This window comes from Papio anubis, chromosome 10 (assembly GCF_008728515.1).
Source record: "Papio anubis isolate 15944 chromosome 10, Panubis1.0, whole genome shotgun sequence".
In the NCBI taxonomy this organism is placed as follows: Eukaryota; Metazoa; Chordata; class Mammalia; order Primates; family Cercopithecidae; genus Papio; species Papio anubis.
This window is the reverse complement of record NC_044985.1, coordinates 24179448-24204769: the sequence shown is the minus strand read 5'-3', so window position 1 is coordinate 24204769 and position 25322 is coordinate 24179448. Positions and strand designations below refer to the sequence as shown.

Here is a 25322-nt window from a genome sequence, read left to right as displayed (position 1 = left end):
GAATGTATCATAATTTATGTCCTCAAGGGACTGACATTCAAGTAGAAGATATGATGTAACCACATTCCTGAAATATAACAACAGTGTAAGAAAGAAACACCAGGAGAGCAAAGACTGGAGGAACTAGTGATGAATCATCACTCTCATATATCGTGGAGACCAAGGAAGGCTTTATTTCAGGTGGATCTTGAAAGATGAGTAGAAATTCTGTATGGAAACGTGGGCAAGGGCATTACAGGATGAAAGAATAGCCCATGATACCTGCAAAGGCATGGAGGTAGGTCATCACAAACAGCTTAAAAGAAAACCTCAAGGCAGGTCTATTTGTGTGAATGGAAATCTATACAACAAACCCCAATGGGGTACAAGTTTATCTAGTAGCAAACCCGCACTTGCATCCTTGAACTTAAAAGGTAAAAAAATAAGTAAACATTTTAAAACAGAAAAAAAGAAGCCTCAGGGAAGTTTGAAATTGATGTTTTAATATTCTAAGTGAATTAATAAAAGCAATGGCAACTGATGAATCTTCTAGCACAAACATTGTGAAAAATGATTATACTTTCACAAATATGGCACTGCAAGTCACAGATTAAACATGTGAAAGGACAATAAAAATTAGTAATACGTTAAAGAAAAATAATTTTGCTTTTTTGAAATGTGGTAAGAATAGGAGTATGAACTGGGGTTCTGATGATGCTATTTTGAGCTCTTCTTTTCTAGACCTCAATGAATGTTTGGTGTTTGGCACATGTTCCCATCAATGTATAAATGTGGAAGGATCATATAAATGTGTGTGTGACCAGAATTTTCAAGAAAGAAATAACACCTGCATAGCAAAAGGTAAGATTATAACCACTATCACAAATACTATTACAATTTTGTTGTAAACATTTTATGGAGAAAACCATTTGCTATTTCATTTCAGCGACAGCTTCATTTCTCATAAAATAAAAATATTTTTAATGATTATTAATTTGACCAATTGGTTAGTTAATATTAATGAATTTAATCTTATATGGCTTATGGAAATGACTATGAAATACATGGTTACTGTTAAAATCACATAGTGTTCAAAACAATTTTTCAAAAGGGGTAAAAGTTTAAAAACCAGTGTGATAGAATGTGAAGTATCTCTCTTGATGGTCTGCTCTAAGGGAATATGATAAAAATTATACCCCTGGGATAAAAATAAAAGGTTAAACATTAGCATTATAAGGAGAAAGGAATTTTGAGTAAGGATTTTAAGGGTTTTAAAACAAGATCTTTCTTTCAAATTTAGAACTCCTCCACTTACTAATATTATTTTTTAAAAAGATTAAATGATAGGCCAGATGCAGTAGCTCACGCCTGTAATCCCAGGACCTTGGGAGGCCAAGGCGAGCGGATCACGAGGTCAGGAGTTCAAGAACAGCCTGACTGACATGGTGAAACCCCGTCTCTATTAAAAATACAGAAATTAGCCAGGCGTGGTGGTGTGCACCTGTAGTCCCAGCTACTTGGGAGGCTGATGCAGAAGAATCGCTTCAACCCAGGAGGCAGAGGTTGCAGTGAACCAGAATTGCACCACTGCACTCCAGCCTGGGTGACAGAGCAAGATTCCATCTCAAAAAAAGAAAAACAAGCAAACAAACAAACAAACAAACAAAAAGATTAAATGATAAACTATGGTTCTGGGCAATTGTAGGTATAGATTTTAATATTCATATGTTTATGCTAAATAATATTGTAACTTCAATATTTTTAGCTGCAAGGTATGATTGGACATTATTATTATAATAAGATTGTTATTACAAGAAGAAAAGGATGACATAATGGATCAGCTGTGGGCTATAGCATTAGATATACTTGGATTGGAATCCCAGCACAGCACCTTTTAGACTGTGTGGTCTCGAGGAATTCACTAAAGTGTCTGAGCCTCAGTCCAGTTTCCATAGTTATAAGAAGTGAAGATAAACTGTGAAAGGCTTAACATATCTGACATATAATGAGCATTCATTCATTATATAATGTTAATGAGAGCTATTAACATTACAGAGCTGAAAGGCATCTCATGGGGTATTATTATTATTATTTATTTGCAGAAACTGTATCTGCAATCCAACCTCTCTTTAGGGCTTCATTAATATTTTAATTGATATTTTTGGCATTTGCTTTAGGGTTTTACTTGTCAGTATGAAAATGACATTAGTATTCTATTGTAGATGTCAAAAATTTAGAATGTTTCACTTAGCAGGATTCTAGATAATTTAGAGATTATAGAACTTTAATGTAATAAATGCTGATATCTTTTTATGCTAAAAGTTAATAAGTACTTAAGATGTATAAATACAGTAAGAGGAAGATTCTTCATATCTTAATTTTTATTTCTTAGCCTAAAGTAATAATCACTCAGGTTCATAAATTAAGTACTCGGAAACTTTAGAAGCTTAATGAGTATACAACATAGCACCTGGACATTGACAATTGATGCATTATAACCTACTGTATTGTGACTTATCAAATAATAATCTCTCTTCATAAAAAGGACATCTATATGTACATAATTTCTAGCCATAAGGAAAGATTGGCACTAGAAAACCTCTATCAATAAATATTATAAATATTTAGATAAGTGGATATCAGAAATAATAAGCCGTAAAGACTAAAAGATAATATAAAGCTGGTTGATTTTTGAGGAAAAACTGTATTAAGAATAATAATTCAAGATCATTTAAAAGTACAATTATTGCTTTTAACATTAGTTGAAATTTACTTTATTTTTGTATTTTATTATAATAATCTCCAGGCTCTGAAGATCAAGTTCTCTACATTGCTAATGACACTGATATCCTGGGTTTTATATATCCATTCAACTACAGTGGCGATCATCAACAAATTTCTCATATTGAACATAATTCAAGAATAACAGGGATGGATGTATATTATCAAAGAGATATGATTATTTGGAGTACTCAGTTTAATCCAGGCGGAATTTTCTACAAAAGGATCCATGGCAGAGAAAAAAGGCAAGCAAACAGTGGCTTGATTGTAAGTAAATACCATTATATATTTGAAAGTCCATACCTTTCCACCAGCTGCTTTTTAAATAAAATGTATCTATTGTAATATCTAATTATATTAATTAATATATTCAATTATTTTCCCAATATTTTCCTTGTATAGAAATAATGTATTTCTCTGCTCATTCATTATCATAGCTGTACATGACTTATTTTAGTTGTACGCTTTTATGTTTTTGCTTTAATGTATTTGACTTATATATAGTATAAGAATGCTAATGAATGATACCTAACATCTCCAGAACATCTGCTCCATAGTGCTTTACAATTATTATGAATATAAGCTTTTTTATCATGAGATGAGATTGGGAAACATCACATTATTTTTACATTAGAAAGTAGTGTAATGCAGGGATAATTGTTTCTCTTCTTACATTATCATAAATATACTCCTACTCTAGGGCAGGACATCAACTCAATGGTGTAACCATTTCTTCTGACTCCTGATAACTATATTTCAGGAAACATCCAAAACAGAAATATTGTGCACTTGTGTATGATGGGCATGTTGATAATCATGGTTTTTGAGAAAAATAAACTGGAACATGTTTCAATTTATGGTTATAGATTATCCCTTTTTGTTTTAGGGCATGTCAAGTTATTGTGTGTTTTATATTTTTAAGTAACCTGGAAGGAAAATGACAGATAAATGTGTATTTTTATAGGGCCTGGCCCATTCCTGTACAACCAAAAAGTCAAGTGCTGTCCCAGCAGGATGTAATTGAAGCTTTGTGTTTAACAAAAATTAGAGGTTCCTATCTAGAAGTCCTCCCTACTTTTTCTACTAGCATCTACCATAAACACTTGAACTACATGAATCCATTTGATGCAAGTCTGGAACATATTTTAATTTTATCAGCAGTAGATGGCAATATGCTGGTTTTAAAATAAGCTATTGTAGCTTTCAAATTCAGATTTAGATTAACTTAGATGAAACCTTTGAGTAAAAATCCATGGATACCAGAATTGTTCAATTCCTATTTCCTCGAACACAATAGCTACCATTAACTTTCATTAGCTCTAAAACAGAAATCTGCCTGTTGAAAACATTGCTTCTATGGTAACATGGCATCTGTTGTTAATGAATGAATAAAGAGTATATACTGTGGAGTTATATTGGCTGAGTTTGAATCTTATTCCTGTTGCTTACTGGCCTCTTAGCTTCTTGGTACTCTATTTCAAGAGGTTCTAGTGATGATTCAGTTTACATATTAGTATATTAACTATATACTAAAATTAATTGTATATAATTACATGTAACTAATAAATAATATACATTAATTATATGTATTTTATATACTAATGTTTAACTGTCTAAGTACATAGGAAGTACTATTTAGATGATTGCTATTAATAGTAGGATGATTCTGTTGATGATGGTGATGACATTAATAACAATAATTGGCAAAATGTTCTCTGCTTCATATTAGCACATTAAACATTATTTGCAAATTACATATCTGCATTTTATAATTGATAAAGATAGACACATCTTTAATTTTGGCATAATTTTTCAAGAAAAGTCTTTGTTTTATTTAGCTTTGTGCTTTGGGGAAATTGACTGTCCTTTAGTTCAGGGGTCTCCAACCCCCAGGCCACAGACCAGTATCAGTCTGTGGCCATTAGGAACCTGATTGCACAACAGGAGGTGAGCAGCTAGTGAGGGAGCATTACCATCTGAGCTCTGCACACTGTCAGAGCAGTGGTGGCATTGCATTTTCACAGGAGCACAAACCCTATTGTGAACTGTGCATGGGAGGAATCTGTGAACTGTGGATGCAAGGGATCTAGATTACTGAGTTCCTTGTGAGAATCTAATCCTCCACGCACCCCATTCGTAGAAAAGTTGTCTTCCATGAACCTGGTCCCTGGTGCCAGAAAGGTTGGGGACCGCTGTTCTAGTGAACAGAATTCACAAAATTTATTGTAGATTTTAAGCCAAATTCACTCAATGTTTGGTAACTAAGTTTTCATTCTTATACACAGAAATGTATTTATGTATTTTACTTGAATATTTATTTATATGTGTATATTCTTACATATTTTATCTTTATTAATGTGTTATAGAATCTTTCATATTCAATGGCAAAGCTTGATTAGACTTATTTTAATAGGATATAAAACTTTATTTACTCTTTTAATGACAGTAATAACTTGTGTTATATCATACAGACTTCCTGTGTTTTGCTTTTGTTTTCACCTCGCTATTTAAATCTCTCATGACTAATAGCATTCACAAAGAAGAAAAATGGATAACAGTAGGAGTGCATTTTCTACTAAGGAGTCCATCATAACTAACTAAATGCCATAATTATAAGTTTGGAACCTCTGAGCCATGAGTTTTAGCACTATAAGCCAAATTTCCTAACAATTCTAGCCAATACATTATTTTAAAAAATACTTTAGAGCTGCACTGATAAAAGCAACTATTTAACTTTTCTTCCTAAATCTTTTTGTATTCCTGATATTTCAATATTATAAAGACAGACTAAATCTATTATTACCACCTTAGTGAGTAATATGAATTGTAGAGCAATTAACTTGAAAGATATATCACATATCTGAGTCTCAGCTTACTCATCTGAAAACAACTATAATATTGAAGTACACAATTTCTACAACTCCTTTGAGATAATAAATATATTTGATTTCCAAAAGATGTATGGCATATCATATATCTATCCAATTATTATCTGGACAATTTGTGTTTATTCCTCTGAAATCTGTCTTATGTATTAATAATTGATTTTCTATCTTATGAATTACTCTGCCATGTAAACATTGGTTCTTCTAACAGTAACACACTAGTCATCCCTTAGTTTAATGAGCATCCAATCTAATTCATCTTGTAAGTTTTGACACAAATATTAAATAATACTGATTGAGACTTCCCCACCCCTTGAAAAATAAAACTCAAGATTTTTTCCCTAGGCTGATTATGGCACATTGATTTCTATCTCTGAATCAATAGACAAGGGAGAGAAAAATCTACAAATCAAGCTATGAATACATTAGTTGTAACTCCATTATCAGTGAACCAAATGGAAGAAGTTAGCCATGTGGTAGCAGGATGTTTTAAAAACATACTTGCAGATACTAAAAATATTGGAATAGTTCAATTTCCATAAATAGTATAAAATCTGTTGCATCAAAAACCAGAAGAATATTATTCAGACAACTAAATGTTAAATGAAGTCCATTCCAAAAAAAATGGTTATTTTTCCATATGATCCTGTTTCATTATTATTATTATTATTATTTTGGAAATTGTGAAGGGAATACTCTTCTGTAATCTATGAAAATGGTTAGAATACTAATAATTATTATAAATTTAAATTTCAAATGCAGACCAAGTTGTTTATAATTAGAAATACTTATGATTTTCTAATCTTCTGGGCTATACAAAAGGAATGGATTTTTTTCCTTTAAGAAAATAAATAATTTAAAACTTAAAAGAGTGACATGATTTAATCTGTACATAAGGCATAATGAGACTTCCAAATTTTAATTTTAGTACCCAGAACAGAATATAACAGCATTACGCAACAATTGTACATGCTCTTGGGCAATTTATCATTTTTAGTATGAGATGCTATTCAAAAAAAGCATATGAGGGGAAACACTATAAAGTAGGTTAATGTTTGGAAAAATGCAAATAACTCTAAAAGTACAGATTAAATTTTTACCACTAAAAATCTAAATATTCCTAAGCAAAACAAATACTCAGATTTATCTGATCTACTTGACTTTGAAAAGTAAATATGAGATGTCGTTTTGTGGTATGTTCTCATTTTTGTAAATAGAATGTTCAGGATAAACATGCTTATTATTTTACTGATTAATAATCATATCTTTTTCTCAAAAAGTTGATTACATCATTTTGTTTTCCCAAAACACTTTTAACAACATATCTATTTAAGTTATTCCTAACAGGTCTCAATTTTTAATTGAGGTATAAACCTCATACCCAATATATGAGTCTCTGTGTATCACAAGCACGCACACACACACGCACACACACACACAAAAGTGCATAGGTGTGCATATGCACTCACAAACAAGCGTGTGTGTGTGTGTGTACAAAACCACTTAAAAGTCTTGTTTCAGAACATCTGGGTACTGCTAAAAATTGATAGTCATCTGAGTTCATTCAAATCAGAGTTACAATCATTTATTATGATTACGTGGAAAAAATCTAAAGCTATCAGTTCATTACATCATTACAATTTGTGGTTTTATTGTTGTTAACTGCACAAGACAGGCACTCAATAATACATATTGACTCTGGTAAATGATAATATAACAGTTATGATCTAGTCAAAATTTTACTAAACAAGTCAAAGAGGTATAAATTTGCCACTTTGCTATCATGGATTTTTAGTTCCTTAATTAAACAGTATTTACTCATTAAAAATATACCAGTGATAATTATTGTATGAGTCTACAATAAATAATGCTGAGGAAATTATTAATAAAAAGCATAGCATTTTAGGGGAAACCAGTCAAAATTTATTCATTCATACCCAAAGGCTTATTTAAAGCCTACTTGTTAGTTTTGGTGTTGGGTTTTTGGAATGCAATAATAACAGAACTGGAATCTTGCTTTCATGGAGCTTATTTTCTAGGGAAGAAAGAGAAAGTTAATTAAACTCATAAGTAGATCAATACAGAAAATTCCATTTTTTAAAAATGTATTAAAGGAATTAAATAATGAACTAAGAAAGAAAAATTCAGATAATGCAATTCCCAACATAAGATGAGTAAAGGCCAATTTGAAGAGAGAAGATTTGAGTTGTGATGAGAAAGAAGTAATACTATTTTATATATATACATGTATATGAGTTATGAGAGGATATGAATCACAAATATATATATTTATATATATATGTTATATGCATAACATTAAATTATATGTATTATGTATATATATTTATATGTGTAGATATACATATATACATACATACACAAACATATTCTGGGCTAGAGATACACATTAAAGACTAGCAGAGTAGAAGATGTACATAAAACTATGAAGCCAGATTAGATTACCAGTAAGAGAAGAAAGGAGAAAAAGAAGGACTGCAACCAATCTCCCAAGCAAAATTAAAATGATGACAAGGAGTAGCCAGTGCATTCAGAGAAAATAAGAAGATGTAGAGTTACAAAAACTGAGATAGGAGAATATTTTGAGAAAGAGATCAGGGTCATAATTTTAGTATACTTCTAAGAGATCAAGTGAATGACGACAAGGAAGTATTCAACAAATTTCGTGGCAGAGATTCATTAAGGACCTTAAGAAATTTAGGGTATATGCAGGAGGCAGGCATCAGAGAGCACAAGTAGGTATGATTTCCCACTCATTTAGAAATATCTGGAGATATTTTTTATTGTTACAACCAGGAGACTACTTCAGGTATCAAGTGGGTAAGGCCAGAAATGCTGCTTAACACACTACGATGGATAGGATAACACACTACAAAATATCCTGAGCAAAACATTGGCAGCAGTGAAACTGAGAAACCCTTCACCACAATATCAGCCTCTCCAGCCAGGCTTTCAGTAGATACTTATTTTATCATGTCATATTATGTAATCACAATCCTGTAAAATAAAATGATACTAAGGTGAATTACCAATGTAGTTATTATTTAATTGGTGTTTTAACGTTTCTTTTTTTCCTTCACCTACTCATTCTCTTTTACTTGCTCCTTTTCTTCATCCGTCTTAATAATGAAATACCCCAGGCTCAGACCTTAGTCCTCTACTCTCTTCCCTTACTTCCTTGTTGAGCTCACATAGTTTCATGGCTTAACATATATGGACATGTTAACATAATTGATATCATCCCCTGTCCAACTGCTTACTTTCTTTTTCTTTTGTATCTAAAAAAAAATATTGAAACTAGAATGCCCCGAAATAAACTTCACATTGTATCCCTCAAATCCACTTCTGTAATCTCATTTAATGACAACTCTATTTTTCACATGTTTAAAATAAACATCTTGGAGTCATTAGTTGTTGCTGATTCCTTTCCTTCCATCATAACTAATAAATCAGGAAGTCTTGTTGAATACACCTTCCAGGTATGTCCAAGAGTGGGCTACCTTATATTAGCTTTGCTGAGGGCACCTAGGTATGATCCAGGCATCTTTCTTTTGAATTAGTTCAGTAGCCTCCTAACTTCTGTCCTTGCTGCACTTTTCACCCACAATCCAGCAGTCAGAATGGCAAAAAGTGAAAAGGATTCTTTATCCTGTTTCCTCAAAGTCCACAGCTCTCCTAATAGACGATCAATTTGTTCTGTACTATACAAATATTTTTCTATAAATTTATATACTGATACATCTAGAGCATTTTTAGAAGCTCAAGCTATAATTGTCATAAAATAAACTCTACATATTTAAATATATACAGCATATACAATTTCAAAAGTTTTGATTATCATCACAATCAAACTAATGAACATATCTATATGACCTCCAACTCTTTCCATATGGTCATCTAATTCCCTCAGTAATCTATTCCCCCAGACCCTGGCCCATTTTTCTCCCATCACCAGACAACTACTGATTTGTTTTCTTCATTATAGATTAGTTTGCTCTTTCTAGAATTTTATGTACATAGTAAGTACCCTTTTTGATCAGTCGTCTTTCACTCAGCACAATGATTGTGAGAGTCATCCATATTGTTTCATATATCAATAAGACATTCTTTCTTTGGCTGAATAGCATATTGTTATGTGGATATACCATCGTTTGATTAGCTATTTACCTATTTATGAACTTAGATACTTGCACGACACTAGGGTTTTTTCAATATGTAGTAGAATCGTATCATACAAAGTCATTTCTGCTGTTTACTTTGTTCACTAAACAAGTTTTGAGACCTTACCGTGTCAGCTAATTTTACCTATGTCATTTTTTTAAATGATTGCACTCATAGTGTAAATGTAACATCCTTCATTTCAATATTTATATTTTGAGAAACATAATTTGTTTGATTTTGTCTTGTTATTGCAAATAATATCTTAGTGGTCATCTTCAAGTATAAGGGTAACAAAGCCTGTATTAGATAGTCCAGGCATTTTATGCAGTGAAAATGCTAGATTAAAGAGTATTCAAACTTAATTTTGAATAAGTACTTTCAGATTGCCTTCAAAAAGACTACTTTTAAAAAATGCTCAATATGTGAATTTGAATTTTTCCTAATGCTATTGCCAAAATCGGCATCATAATACTAATAAACTTTTCCCAATTGTTTTTGATGTGTATTTTCTGTATTGTGAAGTTTGAACACCTTTTCTTATGTTTTATTAACTATTCAAAATTCTGCTTCTTCCAGGGGTCTTATTTTGATCTATACTTATTTTTTCCTTAAAGTGTTTTGTTTTCCATAAGATCTTATTATGCACTATTTATATACTGTAAATACTGAGTTTTTGTAAGATATACACCCCACACGCACACAAAAAAAACCATTTCCTTCAAATGAATTTGCTTTGTTTCTGATGGTTTTTACTATATAGAAGATTTGCTTTTTATGTAGTCAGATCTGATTGTCTTTTCCGTCAATGCTCCTGGACATCACATCATATTTAGGAAAGTCTTTTATCCAGAACATGTACACACTTTCTATTCTTTCTTTTAATACTTCTTTTACTTTTAAATATTTATGTTTCTGATGGATCTGAATGCATTTATGTGTATATGGTTTGATGTGGAGATTTAACTTCCACTCTAAATATTAAATAGTCTTTCATTTCTCTAGTGATGGAGTAGGTATTTCTATTGTTCTGTGGTACTAAACTCTCAAAACGTATTCGTGAATATGGAGTCCCCATCATAGTCTTTGGATCTCTTTGTGGATCTGTGCCGCATGAACATATTTTAAAAATGTACTGTAGCATTATAGCATATCTCTATGTATGAACTCCACAGCCATTCATTTGAAAATTATTTGAAAATCTTGCATTTTTATTTCTAAAATTGTTTTAGACTCTTAGTAGAAGAATAAACACATTAGAATTGGATTGCTGTTGCATTGCATTTTTAGATTAATTTGTGAGAAGTCATATCTATTACGAAATCCCTATGATAGAGATCCTAATAATCAATCATTCTTGTGTCTGAAGGGTTTATAGTATGTCATGCATAATTGGCCTTACCTGAATAGCAAATATTTTTATAACCATAGTAAGAAATATATGATTTTCCATGAAAGTTTAATTTCAAAGCTATTTTTTTGCTAGTTATATATTGCTTAACAGGAAATGTGGTTATGTATCTTTCTCTCAAACCTTAAGGAATAAAGTTGTTGTGTATACTATGAAAGTTGAAAGAATAATTATAAATGATATATGGCAAAATGAATTCACAAATAGTTATATAATACATAGCCTCACTAGCATCTGCTATTTTTTGATGTTTTAATAGTAGACATTCTAGCTTGTGAAAGATGGCATCTCATCGTGGTTTTTTAGATTTCATATTTTGTCCACCTTTGTCTCAGAAAACCATCAATTTAACTTCCACACTCTTCTCTCTGGAGTTCATTAAGTTAGTCTCCTCTGGTTTTATCTATCCACTTTTGACCCTCACACCCAAGCCATTCTCCACACCATAGCCAAAACATTCTTAAAACATTAATCTGATCATCATATGTCCCTAAGTAAATTCTTCTACTGGATATCCTTTTAAAAACCATTGGTTTAAAAGCCTCTTAGTCATTTTCAGCCTCATCTCCCATCACACCTCTCCCATTTTCTTACATAGCTATAAACAAGCACATATATATCCCCAAACACAAAGTTTTGTTCCAGCCCTATATAGGCCATATTTCACTACCAATAATGCAACTTTTTATCTTCCCTTGAAAGTCATTTACGTGCTATTTTTTTCTGTCTTCCTTAATTTTCCCAATTAACCAAAGCTCCTTTATTAAAAAGACACCACTTTTATTATTATTATTATACTTATTGTCACCACTGAGAATGATCTTGATCTTGTTGAAGCATCAGAGATCTCATCCCACAGAATGTGTTTTCAGGTCTTCCAAAGGCCCTGTTGTCATTTGAAGGGACATGCTCAAAGAAAGACTGAAGAATGTTAATTTTATGCCTAAAAAGTAGCCTACAAGGTGACCCCTTTATTATTCTGGGTTCTGTTTAGACTTGGAAATTTTATTGTCAGTTTAAGGAGCAATAAAATGCTAGGAAACTATAATGAAGCTGGCAAGAGAATGATATATGAAACTCAGCATTTCCTATATTTACATAGCACGTGTGCACATACACACATATTCATAATCTGAATGAATTTGATGGATGAGAGACACTGAGATAAAAGAACACAATTTATTTTGTGTATATCATATAAATCATGTATATACTCATGTACATCTGCTACAAAGACTAAAATTCCTGTTGATCCACAAAGAACTTACCTAATGATTCTGGAAACACACTGTCATTTGCTTCTTTAACTCTTTTCTATGTGTTTGTTACTGTCTTCATCCTCTTTCTGATAGATCCACAATATCTTTATTAAATTCAATTCCTTTTGGTGCAAACTGATTATATAAAGAAGTTATGTAGGTAAGATAATTGATTGAAATAGGCATAAACATTGGGAACACAGGTGATAGAGACAAACTGAACACATCTAATAAAAGGAGGGTGCAGCAGGTAATTGACTCTTCTATTCTGGAATGTTAGCCCGGTTTCGATATATCAAACTGTATGACCTTAATTTTCAAGAAAAAAACAAAACTTTGGATATATAATGTGACATTTTAATTTTAAAAGTTAGAATCTACTTTTTTTTTTTTAATTTTAACTTAAATTTACTCCTCAACCAATTGTTTTGATAGGTCTGCTCTCAAGTAACTCCGAATTATTTCTCAAATGTTATGCATGTTTAAATTGTAATTGTCAGAGGTATTCTACTTCCTTATTTCCAGGTCATGCACATATGATGTAGGATAGTATCAGAATTACCAGCCCAAGCACGAACAAATTAGTCACTCACTAGTGCCTAAAAATGAGCAATTACCATAGATATGCATTTAAGGCTATACGAAATGCAGACTTACCCAGAATGGATAATATTTCGAACTGTTACATAATTTACTGTTTAGGAGCTAGAGATGTTCAAAGATCATCTAATCCAAAGTTTTTGTTTTATACACCTTATAATATGGAGAGAAACTAGGACTAGGATTTAAATCAGTTCTTCTGATTCCAAATTCAGTGTGTTTTCTAATCTTCTGTGATATCTTTGTTTTTCTGATAGTGTGAATAAAAGTTTAGAGAGCCAGTCTTTCTTTTTATGGAGCACAGAGGTGAATCAGGAATAAAAGGTTAAAGAACACTGAAGAGGCTTAAAAAAGAAAAAGTAACAAAATCACATACATTATTGAGTCTTTAATTCAACGACAAATTTGGTCTTTTTAAAAAACTGTCTGAGAATTACATCTGAAGTTTCTTTTTCATCTAACAGAAGATTATTTCAAGTTGACATGATCCTAATGTAGATTGTTGCAACTTTAAAATTATTCAGATTGAAATAATCTATTATTCAGTGTAAATCATAAATAGAAGCCAAAGTTTTTTCATCTCTGCAATAGTTTTTTTTTTTTTTTTAAATCTCGTACACATTCTAGCTCTAAATATAACTTTTTCTTGGTTCTCTTAGGATTTCTCCACTGCTATGTGAGCTCCTTGACTGACATATGAAATATTTGGATATTTTAATAACATGACTAAGTCAATAGAATTTAGTAAAATTTAGAATTTGTGTAGTTATTATTTTACATCCACTCATTGGAAGCGAATCTGATTCATATTTTGAGAAGCAAAATGTCAATATTCTTTTCATTTAGCAAAATATCCTACAGAGACATCCACACACAATTTCTTGAGGGTGGTTTTACATCTTTGTTTTAATATAATTCCATTGGGAGATAAGTAACTTTAATAAAATTAGTTGAATTTTCTATTCTTAGATATACACCAAGATGAAAAACATCACAAATTAATAAAATATGTGGTATCACCTCAGTTTATCCTTGTGTAAACTAAATTTTCTAAAGCATATTGCTAACTGTAAGAAATTTATTAAAACAGACAGCAGTATTTTCATGGCTCAAATGCTTGAACTCCCCTGTCACAGATTTTTCCCTTTTCCTGTTTTAAAACAAATGTCTTCAGTGACTTACATCTTCAGTTTATTGAAGCTGGAATTGTGACAGATACCTTACAATCTACACCTATAAAGGATTAGTAATTTAAACTAGTAACCTCTAATTTTGTTACAAACTGTCACTTTTTTTGTAAGATGTAAGGGTTTCATTCATTTGACTAATGCATTCCTACAAAGAAGGATGCCTCAGGTCTCAAAACTGACTGTGTATTTAGAGAGCTTATTAGAAAAGAAATCATCTGTCTGAAGAAAGCAGCCAAAATGTGTCTTCCACTCTGTTCAACAAGATGAGAAATACCCTTTTGTTGTCAGGGAAGCTGCATGCTCCTGCAGTCTCTCAAACAGGACACGTTTAATTAGCGTCTCTATTTCATGGGTGTATCTGTCTAGTGAGCTTGTCAATGGGGCAAATGAAAGTTGTATATTTTCTTCTCTCCAATCTGGTATGCTTGTTTGTTTTGTTTCATGATTTTTGACGGCAAGGAGCTTAGTTCTCCTGTTCTGTTTTCCCATGTCAATCTTCATTTCCACTCTCAGAATGTCAGTGTACTTATCCTGTGTTTTTCCATTTTTCGTATTTACCTGATTGATTTTGGTACCTCTCCTTAAATAAATTGTGTGATCATAATATGAAAATCCAACAGGGATTTCTGCCTTTCATCCTCCAGTGAACATCCATTCAATATAAGGCTCCCTTTTATGTGGTTAATACTATTCAAAATCCTGGTCAAGATGTGAATGGTAGAGATTAGTTCTTTCCTATGAAGCTCAGTACAAAGGATGATTTCCTAATTTGGCCATAGATTGAGAGTAGGTTAATAATGTTGCCACCTTATTCTGAGGGAGGTTGTCTTCTTCCGCCTCCGCTCCTTTCTTCCCTCTTCCTCCTGATTGTCTTTTGTTTTGTTTTGCTATTCTCTCTTCATTGTTGAAAATAAGTAAGTATTTAGTTTACTGTGAGTCACTGAGGATGAACACCTGATAACATCTTCACCCTCTGCCATTATTCTCTGAGAATCATCTTGTCATTTATGATATCATAACCTGAGGTTGAATTAATTGCATGTGCCTATTTTTTACCCCATATTCTAACTACTTTAGTTGTTACTTGAATGACATTAGAGATTCCTTATTCCAGAAGAAGGAGAATAAATGTATATATTAAATGGCTTTGCAAGTCATCAATATATTTTGTACTTATCATGAAAAGTAAGTTTTTTTTTCTTTTTTGTAATCTATGTTCTTTACCCTAGAAATGTGACCTAAATTTATCCTTCTATAATTCACCCTTAGTAATATCTTCACCAGCCTGTTTACCTGAAAAAGTATCACCAAATCAAACTTCTGAATGCTCTACGAACATTAGGAAACTGGGTTACTAACTGTCATCAGTCTAGGGTTAGAAGTCTAAAGTTGAAGGATAATCAGAATTTTTTGAGAATGAATTTAATGAAATGAAAATCCTAAATTCAACAAAAGTGGAACTTGCATGGAATATGACATATTTTATCAGGGATACCATGAGTGTTGAAAATCAGGTGTATACATTTACATCTCACAAATGGAAAATAGATACTTTTTCTATGTTCAATCAGACAAAGAGCATTATAAGTTTTGTGTCATAAAGGTTTGTTTGGCTAGTGTTCGAAAATTACACATATGCTTCAACAGGTTTAAAATAGCTTATAATGGTGATTTTTCCCATTGTCTTTCATGTTTGTAGATTTATGATTCACACTGACATGCACATGCCATTTGGTGATATATTTACTTTTAAATGATGACAAGTTGAAAATAAAAATACAGTTAGCTTAAATGATACTGGAGCATTCGAAAATGATTTTTTGGTTTGACTAGGACATTTATATTCTAAACATCTGCGAACATTATTTATATAACATTTCTAGAGTATACTGTATTGCAGAGTGCTTTACATTTAATTCAGATAACTGAGACATCACTGGGTATATGGATAACATTTATTGTTAAAGTGGAGAAATAGGGTAATACAATTTCATAATTTCAGTTTTAACGTCCAATAGGTCAAAGAACTGATGATAAATGGCATTAGAAATTGTCTATGGATTCTGTGTTTAATGTAAGCCATATTTTCCTTGTTTGAGATCCCAGTAATCATGCAGCAGACAGTGATTTGCAATTCCTGTTTCTTGGCCTTCCATGTTCTTTTCGAGATGGTCAGTTTCTTTTCTTTTAATCCAAGTCCACTGATTGATAATACTGGTTTCTCTGAACCCACACAAGAAGCTTTCATGTGTTAAAAACTCATATTTCCAATGCTGCCCAGGTCTTAAAGATGCTGTTACATATGCATTACACATCTAGTTGTAATCACCTTCAAATAATTGTTTCTACACTTGCCATAATACCCCTGGGAATACCTTCTCACTTTTGGTTATGCACAATAAACCTGGTCATGTCAAATTAATTACTACACTAGTTCCTGCTCAAAGTGATCAAGTTAATTGAAGGGCACAGAATATAAGTTATTTTCCTTGCTATCTAGTCTCAATGAATTCTGTTACCATTGTCTCACAGTAATACAGTAAAACAGAATGGAGAATCCAACCTATCAAATGTAAGATGAATAACAGATATTCTGACTTTCCTCAAAAGATGTTAAAATATAGTATTTTCCTAAATGTGTCTAGCTGTACTAATGATTTTTTCAATTGCAGAACAAAATTATGTGTGGTGAGGATGCAGAGCATCTGAGTTTTTCTTACATTGCTGAAAAGATTGTACATTGCTACAAACTCTTTGAAAATTTTTTCTAGCGTATCCTATCAAGCTAAGTGCGCATAAACTTGAAAACATTAATTCTGTTCCTTGGTAAATACCCAAATGAATTGAGTGTTTGTATCCAACACCACCAACAACAAAAAAGTGCTAAACTATCCATAACTTTAGCTGTAATGGCCTAAAACTGTAAACAAGCCAAGTGGATATCGTCAGTACAAATCCACTTGAGCAAATACTTGAACAAATACTACTGAACAAAGAAAAGATTAAAAATTGATATATACAAAACAAGGATACATTTCACAGTCATAATGTTGAACAAAAGAATTCTAGAATGGCCAGTCGCGGTGGCTCACACCTGTAATCCCAGCACTCTGGGAGGCTGAGGCGGGCGGATCACGAGGTCAGGAAATCCAGACCATCCTGGCTAACCCACAGTGAAACCCCGTCTCTACTAAAAAATACAAAAAATTAGCTGGGCGTGGTGGCGGGCGGCTGTAGTCCCAGCTACTCAGGAGGCTGAGGCAGGAGAATGGCGTGAACCCGGGAGGCGGAGTTTGCAGTGAGCCGAGATCGCGCCACAGAACTTTAGGCTGGGCGACAGAGTGAGACTCCCGTCGCAAAGAAACAAACAAACAAAAAATTCTGGAATGAAAGATTGTGATTGTTTTTTACATTGATTTGTTTAATCTGTGGTGTTAGCTATCAGAATTATGGTTACTCTAAAGAAAATATTGACTGCCAGAAGTCATGGGTGAACCTCCTATGGTTCTGGAAATATTTCAGCAGAGTAATGATTAAACAGGTGCAATCTGGTTAAACTCCAGTGATCTGTACAATTAAGATTCAGGCAGATAATACATCTACGAAGATTGAAAATAGCATTAGGTATCTTTTTGACATCTAATTGCATGTAGCAATTAACACATGACTATGTTCTTATAATTCCCCCATAACTTCAATGCAAAGATACAGAAAACTCCACTAATTTCCTTTTGAAAATACTGTGATGTGTTGTTTTGTTTCCTTGTAGTGTCCTGAATTTAAAAGGCCCAGGGACATTGCAGTTGACTGGGTGGCTGGAAACATTTACTGGACTGATCATTCTAGAATGCACTGGTTCAGTTACTACACTACTCACTGGACCAGTCTGAGGTACTCTATTAATGTAGGGCAGCTGAATGGCCCCAACTGCACCAGACTCTTAACAAATATGGCTGGAGAACCGTATGCTATTGCTGTAAATCCTAAAAGAGGGTAGGTTAATGGTTTAGTATTTCTATTTCTTGAAAATGAATATCCTTTTTAGAAATTATGCTCTGTAGATTTTGTCTCTGTAATGAGTGTTCAATGTGTAATAGTGTCACATGCCTTTAAATATCCTTGTACTATTTCTTCTGTAAAAAAGCATGTCCTATTCCCACCAAATGATGATACGAAATATATTTTTTTTTCTGAAATATTCCTGTATTATGCATTCAATGTACCTGTGTGTCTGTGTGTGTGTCTGTGCATGGTTATATGTGTGCATTGCAGAAGAATGAGCTTGGTGTGATAGACACAACCTCTGTTTTTGATCTAAAATTGAATTGTCAAAATATTAAACATAATATCAAACATATTACATACAGAGGACTAACATTTTTCTTTATGGTAATAAAAGATGAAGGAATATATATATATATGTGTGTGTATGTGTATATATACACACATACACACACATACACACACACGCGCAAATTTAAAGAGTGTATTACAAACATTTCCTTCTTTTAGTTAGAGATGTAAACCTACAAGCAATGGCCAAAAAGTAAATAGAAAAATGTTACCTAAAACTCTTAATCATCCATAAAGTGGATTGATAACTCCTGAGTAAAAAGAGACAACTTATACCTAACTATTAGAATTAAGCAGTCATCCAAATTAAAGAATAATTTCTGTTTGAGAAAATAGTTACTTCTCTATAAAAAAAAAATAGCATGTTCATACAGCATCCATAATAAAATGACTATTGTGTCAAAACAAAAGGGAAGTTTCATGTGGTGGAAATATTTTTTCTCTGAGTTTTAATGAAAGTTTCAAAATTGAATTTTGGATATTAAATAATGAGCTATGGTACATCATAGTATACAATGATTCTCAAATTTTAATGTGTGTAGGCAAGACTTTCGTTAAAATGTTGATTCCCAGGCCATTTATTGGAGGCTCTCATTCTGTGTGTTTTGAGTTGTACCCGGGAATCTACTTTTTAAGAGACTCTGGGGTGACTCTGGGGCATGTGGTCTGAAGAGTCACTGCTTTGTGGAGCAGAGTTGGGTTATAGCAGCACCATCACCAGGCTAACCTCTTTGACCCACTCTCTTCAGGATGATGTACTGGACTGTTGTTGGAGATCACTCCCACATAGAAGAAGCAGCCATGGATGGTACACTGAGAAGGATTTTAGTACAAAAGAACTTACAGAGACCCACAGGTATGATTTCTGACACATGCTAAAATATGAAGCAGAATGACAAGTATATTACTGTTAACAGTTATTTATAGTGTTGTTGGCAATATAAGTATATTTACAAGTGGATAAAACCATTTATAGTATGATTTTATGAAGTTGTTTACATTTCATGTCCTATTTTCTCAACTTGAAAATCAGGTACTTACACTGTCAGTTATATTACAGGAATATGATTTGAAACTTGTCTAAGTTGTAAGGCTATTAGTCAGATTTCACAGGCATGAAATTTTGACAGTTTATAGCAATACATTTACATTAGGGTATTTTTACAGATATATGTTAATTAAGTTGGGATATTGGGAAATATTCCTAGAGGATGAGAGATGAAATGAACAAATAGGTGGCTAAATATACTTTATGTAAAAGACAGTTTTGATGATTTTTTTTTGCCTTTTCATTCAGAGCTCTTTTCAATATGACTTTAATCTCCCTGGCCCACTTGCCATCTAAGCTATTACTCCAAACCATCTGTGTTCTCAGGACTGCCCAGGAGTTCAGATCTTTACTGTCTCCATGGTCTTTCTCTCATGTCATTTTTCTCCCAGCTCCCTTATCTAGAATGTCAACCTTTGTCTACCTAGTTGTATCTTTCCCATTTTGTACCTCTAACTTTAGCACTTCTTCAATAAAACATTTTCAGGTTATGGGAGCCTCAGGGGCTCTGTGCCACCTACCCTCTACCGACTACACCTCCACAGAAAGGACATAATGCATGGTTTATAGTACATATTTAAAAATTATGCATTACAATGTCTTCTGTAGTTTATTTATATTTAGTGCTTATATTCCTATTCATTTTTAATGTGTTTGATACCTTTCCATTCATTTAGATTGTTTTTAATCTTTATGGGGAGAAGCAATATTTGAAATTTAGTCTATGTACATAAATTTGTTTTCATCTCATTCTCATTAACAAATGCCCATTGAATATCTACCATGTGCCAGAAATTGTTCCAAATGCTGAAGAAACAATATGAAGCAAGTTCTAACCCTCATGAAGTCTATCTTCCTATAGAGGATAGAATATGTATTTATATATACTGTCACATTGTTATACATGCTATACAGAAAATCATAGCAAGAGATGGGCTGTCAATGGAGGTACTATTTTAGTTATGATGATCAGAGAAGTCATCTCTAGAAGGGTGATATTGAAAGAGACACCTAAATAAAGAGAGGCAGCAAGTGATGTGAATATGTGAGGAAAGAGCTTTTTAAGAAAATAGAATAGTAAGTTCTGAGTAAGGAATTAGCTCAGCATGAAAACAGCAAGAAGGTTAGCATACCTAGAAGCATATAAACAATTCAGGAGAATGGAAGATATGAGGATGGCAAGGTGACTCAAATGCAAAACTGAATTCTATTCTAGCTTTGAAGAGAGCTATTTGAAGATATTGGCAAGTTAAGTGGCATAATCTCAAACACGGTTTTTATTTTTAAAATACTTCTTTGGTGTTAACATTTTACATAATCATATTGATAGTATATGTAACATGTTTTTATTTTAAAAAATGACACTGGCAGCAGTTTGTGGAATTACCTGTAAGATAGTACTTAGGAAAGTGCCTAAAATGGGGATTGTTGTAAAAGTCATTTATGAAGGAAGTGGTATACAGAAGAAAGCTGTAAAAGACAGAGGAAGAGCAGAGGAAGGAGCCCAGTAAACTGTGTTTCAGGTCGAGTCTAGTCTTGGTTTGAGTCACTATAGTTATACTTTGGAGCATAAATTTATGACAGGCAAGGGGATCTGCTTTTGATATGCCCCATCAATCATTAATTGGCCTTGGGGCTGTGATATTCCAAGCAAAGCTGCTTCAATCAGTTAAGCACAATGATCTGGAGAAGGAGGGTATGTGTGAGTCCTCACTGCAGAAGCACCAGTGAGGAATTGGGTACTCCTCTTTAGTAAAGGTGATCTGCATAGGCACCACAGTGTCTCCAACACTGGGCCTAGTGACAGATGCACGGATCTGACACTTTCCATGCATTACCCATTCTGCTCAACAACTCTTATGGGTAACTTAGTGATGCACATAACACAGTCCTTTTTCTTACAAAGTTTACATTTGAGAAAGAAAAAAAAATGAGGCATATGCAAAGTAATTGTACTTTTTGCAAAAGGTGAGAATTGTGTCATTGTCATATTTTATAATATCAGAGTTCAGAGGTGAGAAAGATAATCTCCAATAATGAAAAACTATGTGAAAAGTGATGTTTGAATAAGTACTTGAGGGATAGACAGGTAATCCATCATGAAGAAATTTAAAAAAAATCCTTCATTGGAGTCACATACACTTTTGAATCTCAAGGGAATATGTATTAGCTGTGAGACCTCAGAAATGAATTTATTACCTTCAAACCTTGGCTTTATCAATAGAAAATCAAAAGATTGGCTGGGCATGGTGCCTCACACCTGTAATCCCAGCACTTTGGGAGGCCAAGGCCGGCGGATCTCCTGAGGTCAGGAGTTTGAGACCAGTCTGCCCAACATGGCAAACCCGTTTCTACTAAAAATGCAAAAAACAAGCCAGGCATGGTGATGTGTACCTGTAATCCCAGCTACTTGGGAGGCTGAGGCACAAGAATTGCTTGAACTCAGTGAGGTGAGATCCCACCATTACACTCCCGCCTGAGCGACAAGAGCGAAACTCCCTTTTAAAATAATATATATATACACACATATATACACACACACTTTATATATATATATATAGTAATAACTAACTTAAAAATGCCAGATATGTGAAATAATATAGTCCTCTGAGCCAGGGATCCAGTGTAGAGCATATGGATGCTCTGCTGATGTCAGGAATCAAGACACATGCAGAAGGGCACAGGTTGGGTGACATAATATGTGAGAAGAGAAAACCTTAAATGTCAAAGGGCTTCAACATAACTTTTTAGCCAATATTGAGCCATTGTGTGATTTTGATTTAAGGAGTGATTCAAATAATGTGTGCCTTCAAATGACACACTGATTATTGTTTTTATTGGGCACCATATAAGATGTAATAAAAACATGTTGTTTCAGTCAAGTGTGTAGCAGATGAGTAATGTGTTCCATGAGAGCAGGAACATGAACTATTTAGCTGAGGATAATGGCTTCAAGCTCCATCCATGTCCCTGCAAAGGACATGATCTCATTCCTTTTCATGGCTGCATAGTACTCCATGATGTATATGTACCACATTTTCTTTATGCAGTCTATCATTGGTGGGCATTTGGGTTGATTCCCGTCTCTGCTCTTGTGAACAGTGCTGCAATGAACATATGCATGTGTGTATCTTTACAGTAGAATTATTTATATTCTTTTGGGTATATACCCAGCAATGGGATTGCTGGGCCACATAGTATGAAGTACTATTGTTGTACTATCTAATATTATGAAGTACTATTAGATTATTTCTCTAATAATCAGTGATGCTAAGCTTTTTATCATATGTTTGTTGGCCAAAGGCATATCTTCTTTTGAAAAGTGTCTGTTCATGTCCTTTGTCCACTTTTTACTGGGATTGTTTTTTTTCATGTAAATTTATTTAAGTTCCTTGTAGATTCTGAATTTAGACTTTTATCAGATGAGTGGATTGCAAAAATTTTCTACAATTCTGTAGGTTGTCTGTTGACTCTGATAGTTTATTTTGTTGTGCAGAAGCACTTTAGTTCAATTAGATCCCATTTGACAATTTTTTCTTGTACAATTGCTTTTGTCATCTTCATCATGAAATTTTTGCCTTTACCTATGTCCTGAATGATATTTCTGAGATTTTCTTCTAGGAATTTTATAGATTTGGGTTTGATATTTAAGTCTTAAATCTATCTTGAGTTAATTTTTGTATAAGGTGTAAGGAAGGGATCCAGTTTCAATTTTCTGCATATGGCTAACCAGTTCTTCTAGCATCATTTATTAAATACGGACTCCTTTCCTCATTGCTTTTGTCACGTTTGCTGAAAATCAGATGTTTGTAAATGTGCAGTCTTATTTCTGAGCTCTCTATTCTGTTCCATGGGTCTATGCGTCTGTACCAGTACCATGGTGTTTTGGTTACTATAGCCTTGTAGTATAGTTTGAAGTCAGGTAATGCAATGCCTCCAGCTTTGTTCTTTTTGCTTAGGATTATCTTAGCTATACAGGCTCTGTTTTGACTCCGTATTAATTTTTTTTTTTTTTTTTTTGGAGGGGACAGAATCTTGCTCTGTCGCCCAAGCTGGAGTTCAGTAATGCTATCCTTGTTCACTGCAGCCTCTGCTCCCAGGTTCAAGCAATTCTTCTGCCTCAGCCTCCCACATAGCTGGGATTACAGGCACCCGCCACTATGCCCAGCTAATTTCTGTATTTTTAGTAGAGATAGGGTTTCACCATGTTGGCCAGGCTGGTCTTGAACTCCAGATCTCAAGTGATCAACCCTCCTCAGTCTCTCAAACTTCTGAGACCATAGGTGGGCGCCCAGCCCATATGAATTTTAAAGTGGTTTATTATTATTATTATTATTATTATTATTATTATTATTTCTAATTTGGTGAAGGATGTCAATGGTAGTTTAATGGGAATAGCATTGAATTTATAAATTACTTCGGGCAGTATGGCCATTTTCACAATATTCTTTCTATCCATGAGCGTGGTAGGTTTTTTTCATCTTGAGTTTTCTCTGGTTCCCTTGAGCAGTGGTTTGTAGTTCTCCTTGAACAGGTCCGTCACCTCCCTTGTTAGCTACATTTCTAAGTAAGTAAGTATTTTATTGTCTTTGCAGCAACTGTGAATGGGAGTTCATTCATGATTTGTCTCTCTGGTTGTCTATTTTTGATGTATAGGAAATCTTGTGATTTTCACATATTGATTTGTTATCCTAAGACTTTCCTGAAGTTGCTTATCAGCTTAAGAAGGTTTTGAGCTGATAAGATGGAGTTTTCTGGATATGGGAACATGTCATCTACAAACAGAGACATTTTTAATTTCTCTCCTCCTATTTGAATGCACTTTATTTCTTTCTCTTACCTGATTGTCCTGACCAGAAATTCCAGTTCTGTGTGGAGTAGGACTGGTGAGAGGAGTGGTGAGAGCATGCTTCCAGCATTTGCCTATTCAGTGTGATGTTGGCTATGGGTTTGTCATAAATGGTTCTTACTATTTTGAGGTATGAGGAACATGAACTCTTTTGTTGTTTGCTCTGTGCATGGTACCTGGCAGTGTGTGGTACAGGGGAAGTCCCCATGAGTATATAGAGTTAATGAATGCTGTGTCAGACAAAGATACTTTCCAACTTTGCATCCAGTGAGGAGGGTATGTAGTATTACATGAGTTTGATTTCAAACTACATTCTTTGATATTTAAAAGCATATTTACATTGCCTCCTATCTCCCTCAAATTGCAGTAATTTCTAAGAAAATAAATAAATACATACTGGTCCTGGACCACTCACAATTGTTTGATTCATTAAGCAAATTCACTGGGCAACATACAGTCTCTAGTTAAATAAAGTGAACATGAATGTTAGGATTATTTTGCTGTTATTTGAATTTAGTTTACCAACACTGTCATAAATAGATGTGTATGTATATGAAAAATAAGTGTGTATGTGTGTATGAAAACATGACTTTAATGTAGTTTCTAACCTAACTCAAAAATACTTTTAACAATTTTTAAAAATTAAATTTCACATAATGGTATGTATCCAGGTTTTTATTTTTATTTTTATTTTTTGGCTCCTTTATCAACTTCTTAAATCAAGAATATGGTAGTTCACACTTGGTTATTATTATCTTGCAAATTTTGGCTTTCCATTAAAACAGAATGTT

At 33.2% G+C, this 25322-nt stretch overlaps 1 protein-coding gene across 3 annotated transcripts in view; it reads left to right on the top strand.

Moving 5' to 3' along the window:
- Positions 1-25322, top strand: part of LRP1B (LDL receptor related protein 1B) — a 1950491-nt gene that overhangs the window by 1827399 nt on the left and 97770 nt on the right. For all 3 annotated transcript variants that reach the window (XM_031651763.1, XM_031651762.1, XM_031651761.1), the window contains 4 exons: positions 721-840; positions 2786-3027; positions 18051-18274; positions 19384-19490. In XM_031651763.1, the coding sequence (XP_031507623.1) occupies positions 721-840; positions 2786-3027; positions 18051-18274; positions 19384-19490 (693 nt within the window). The remainder of the gene's footprint in view (positions 1-720; positions 841-2785; positions 3028-18050; positions 18275-19383; positions 19491-25322) is intronic.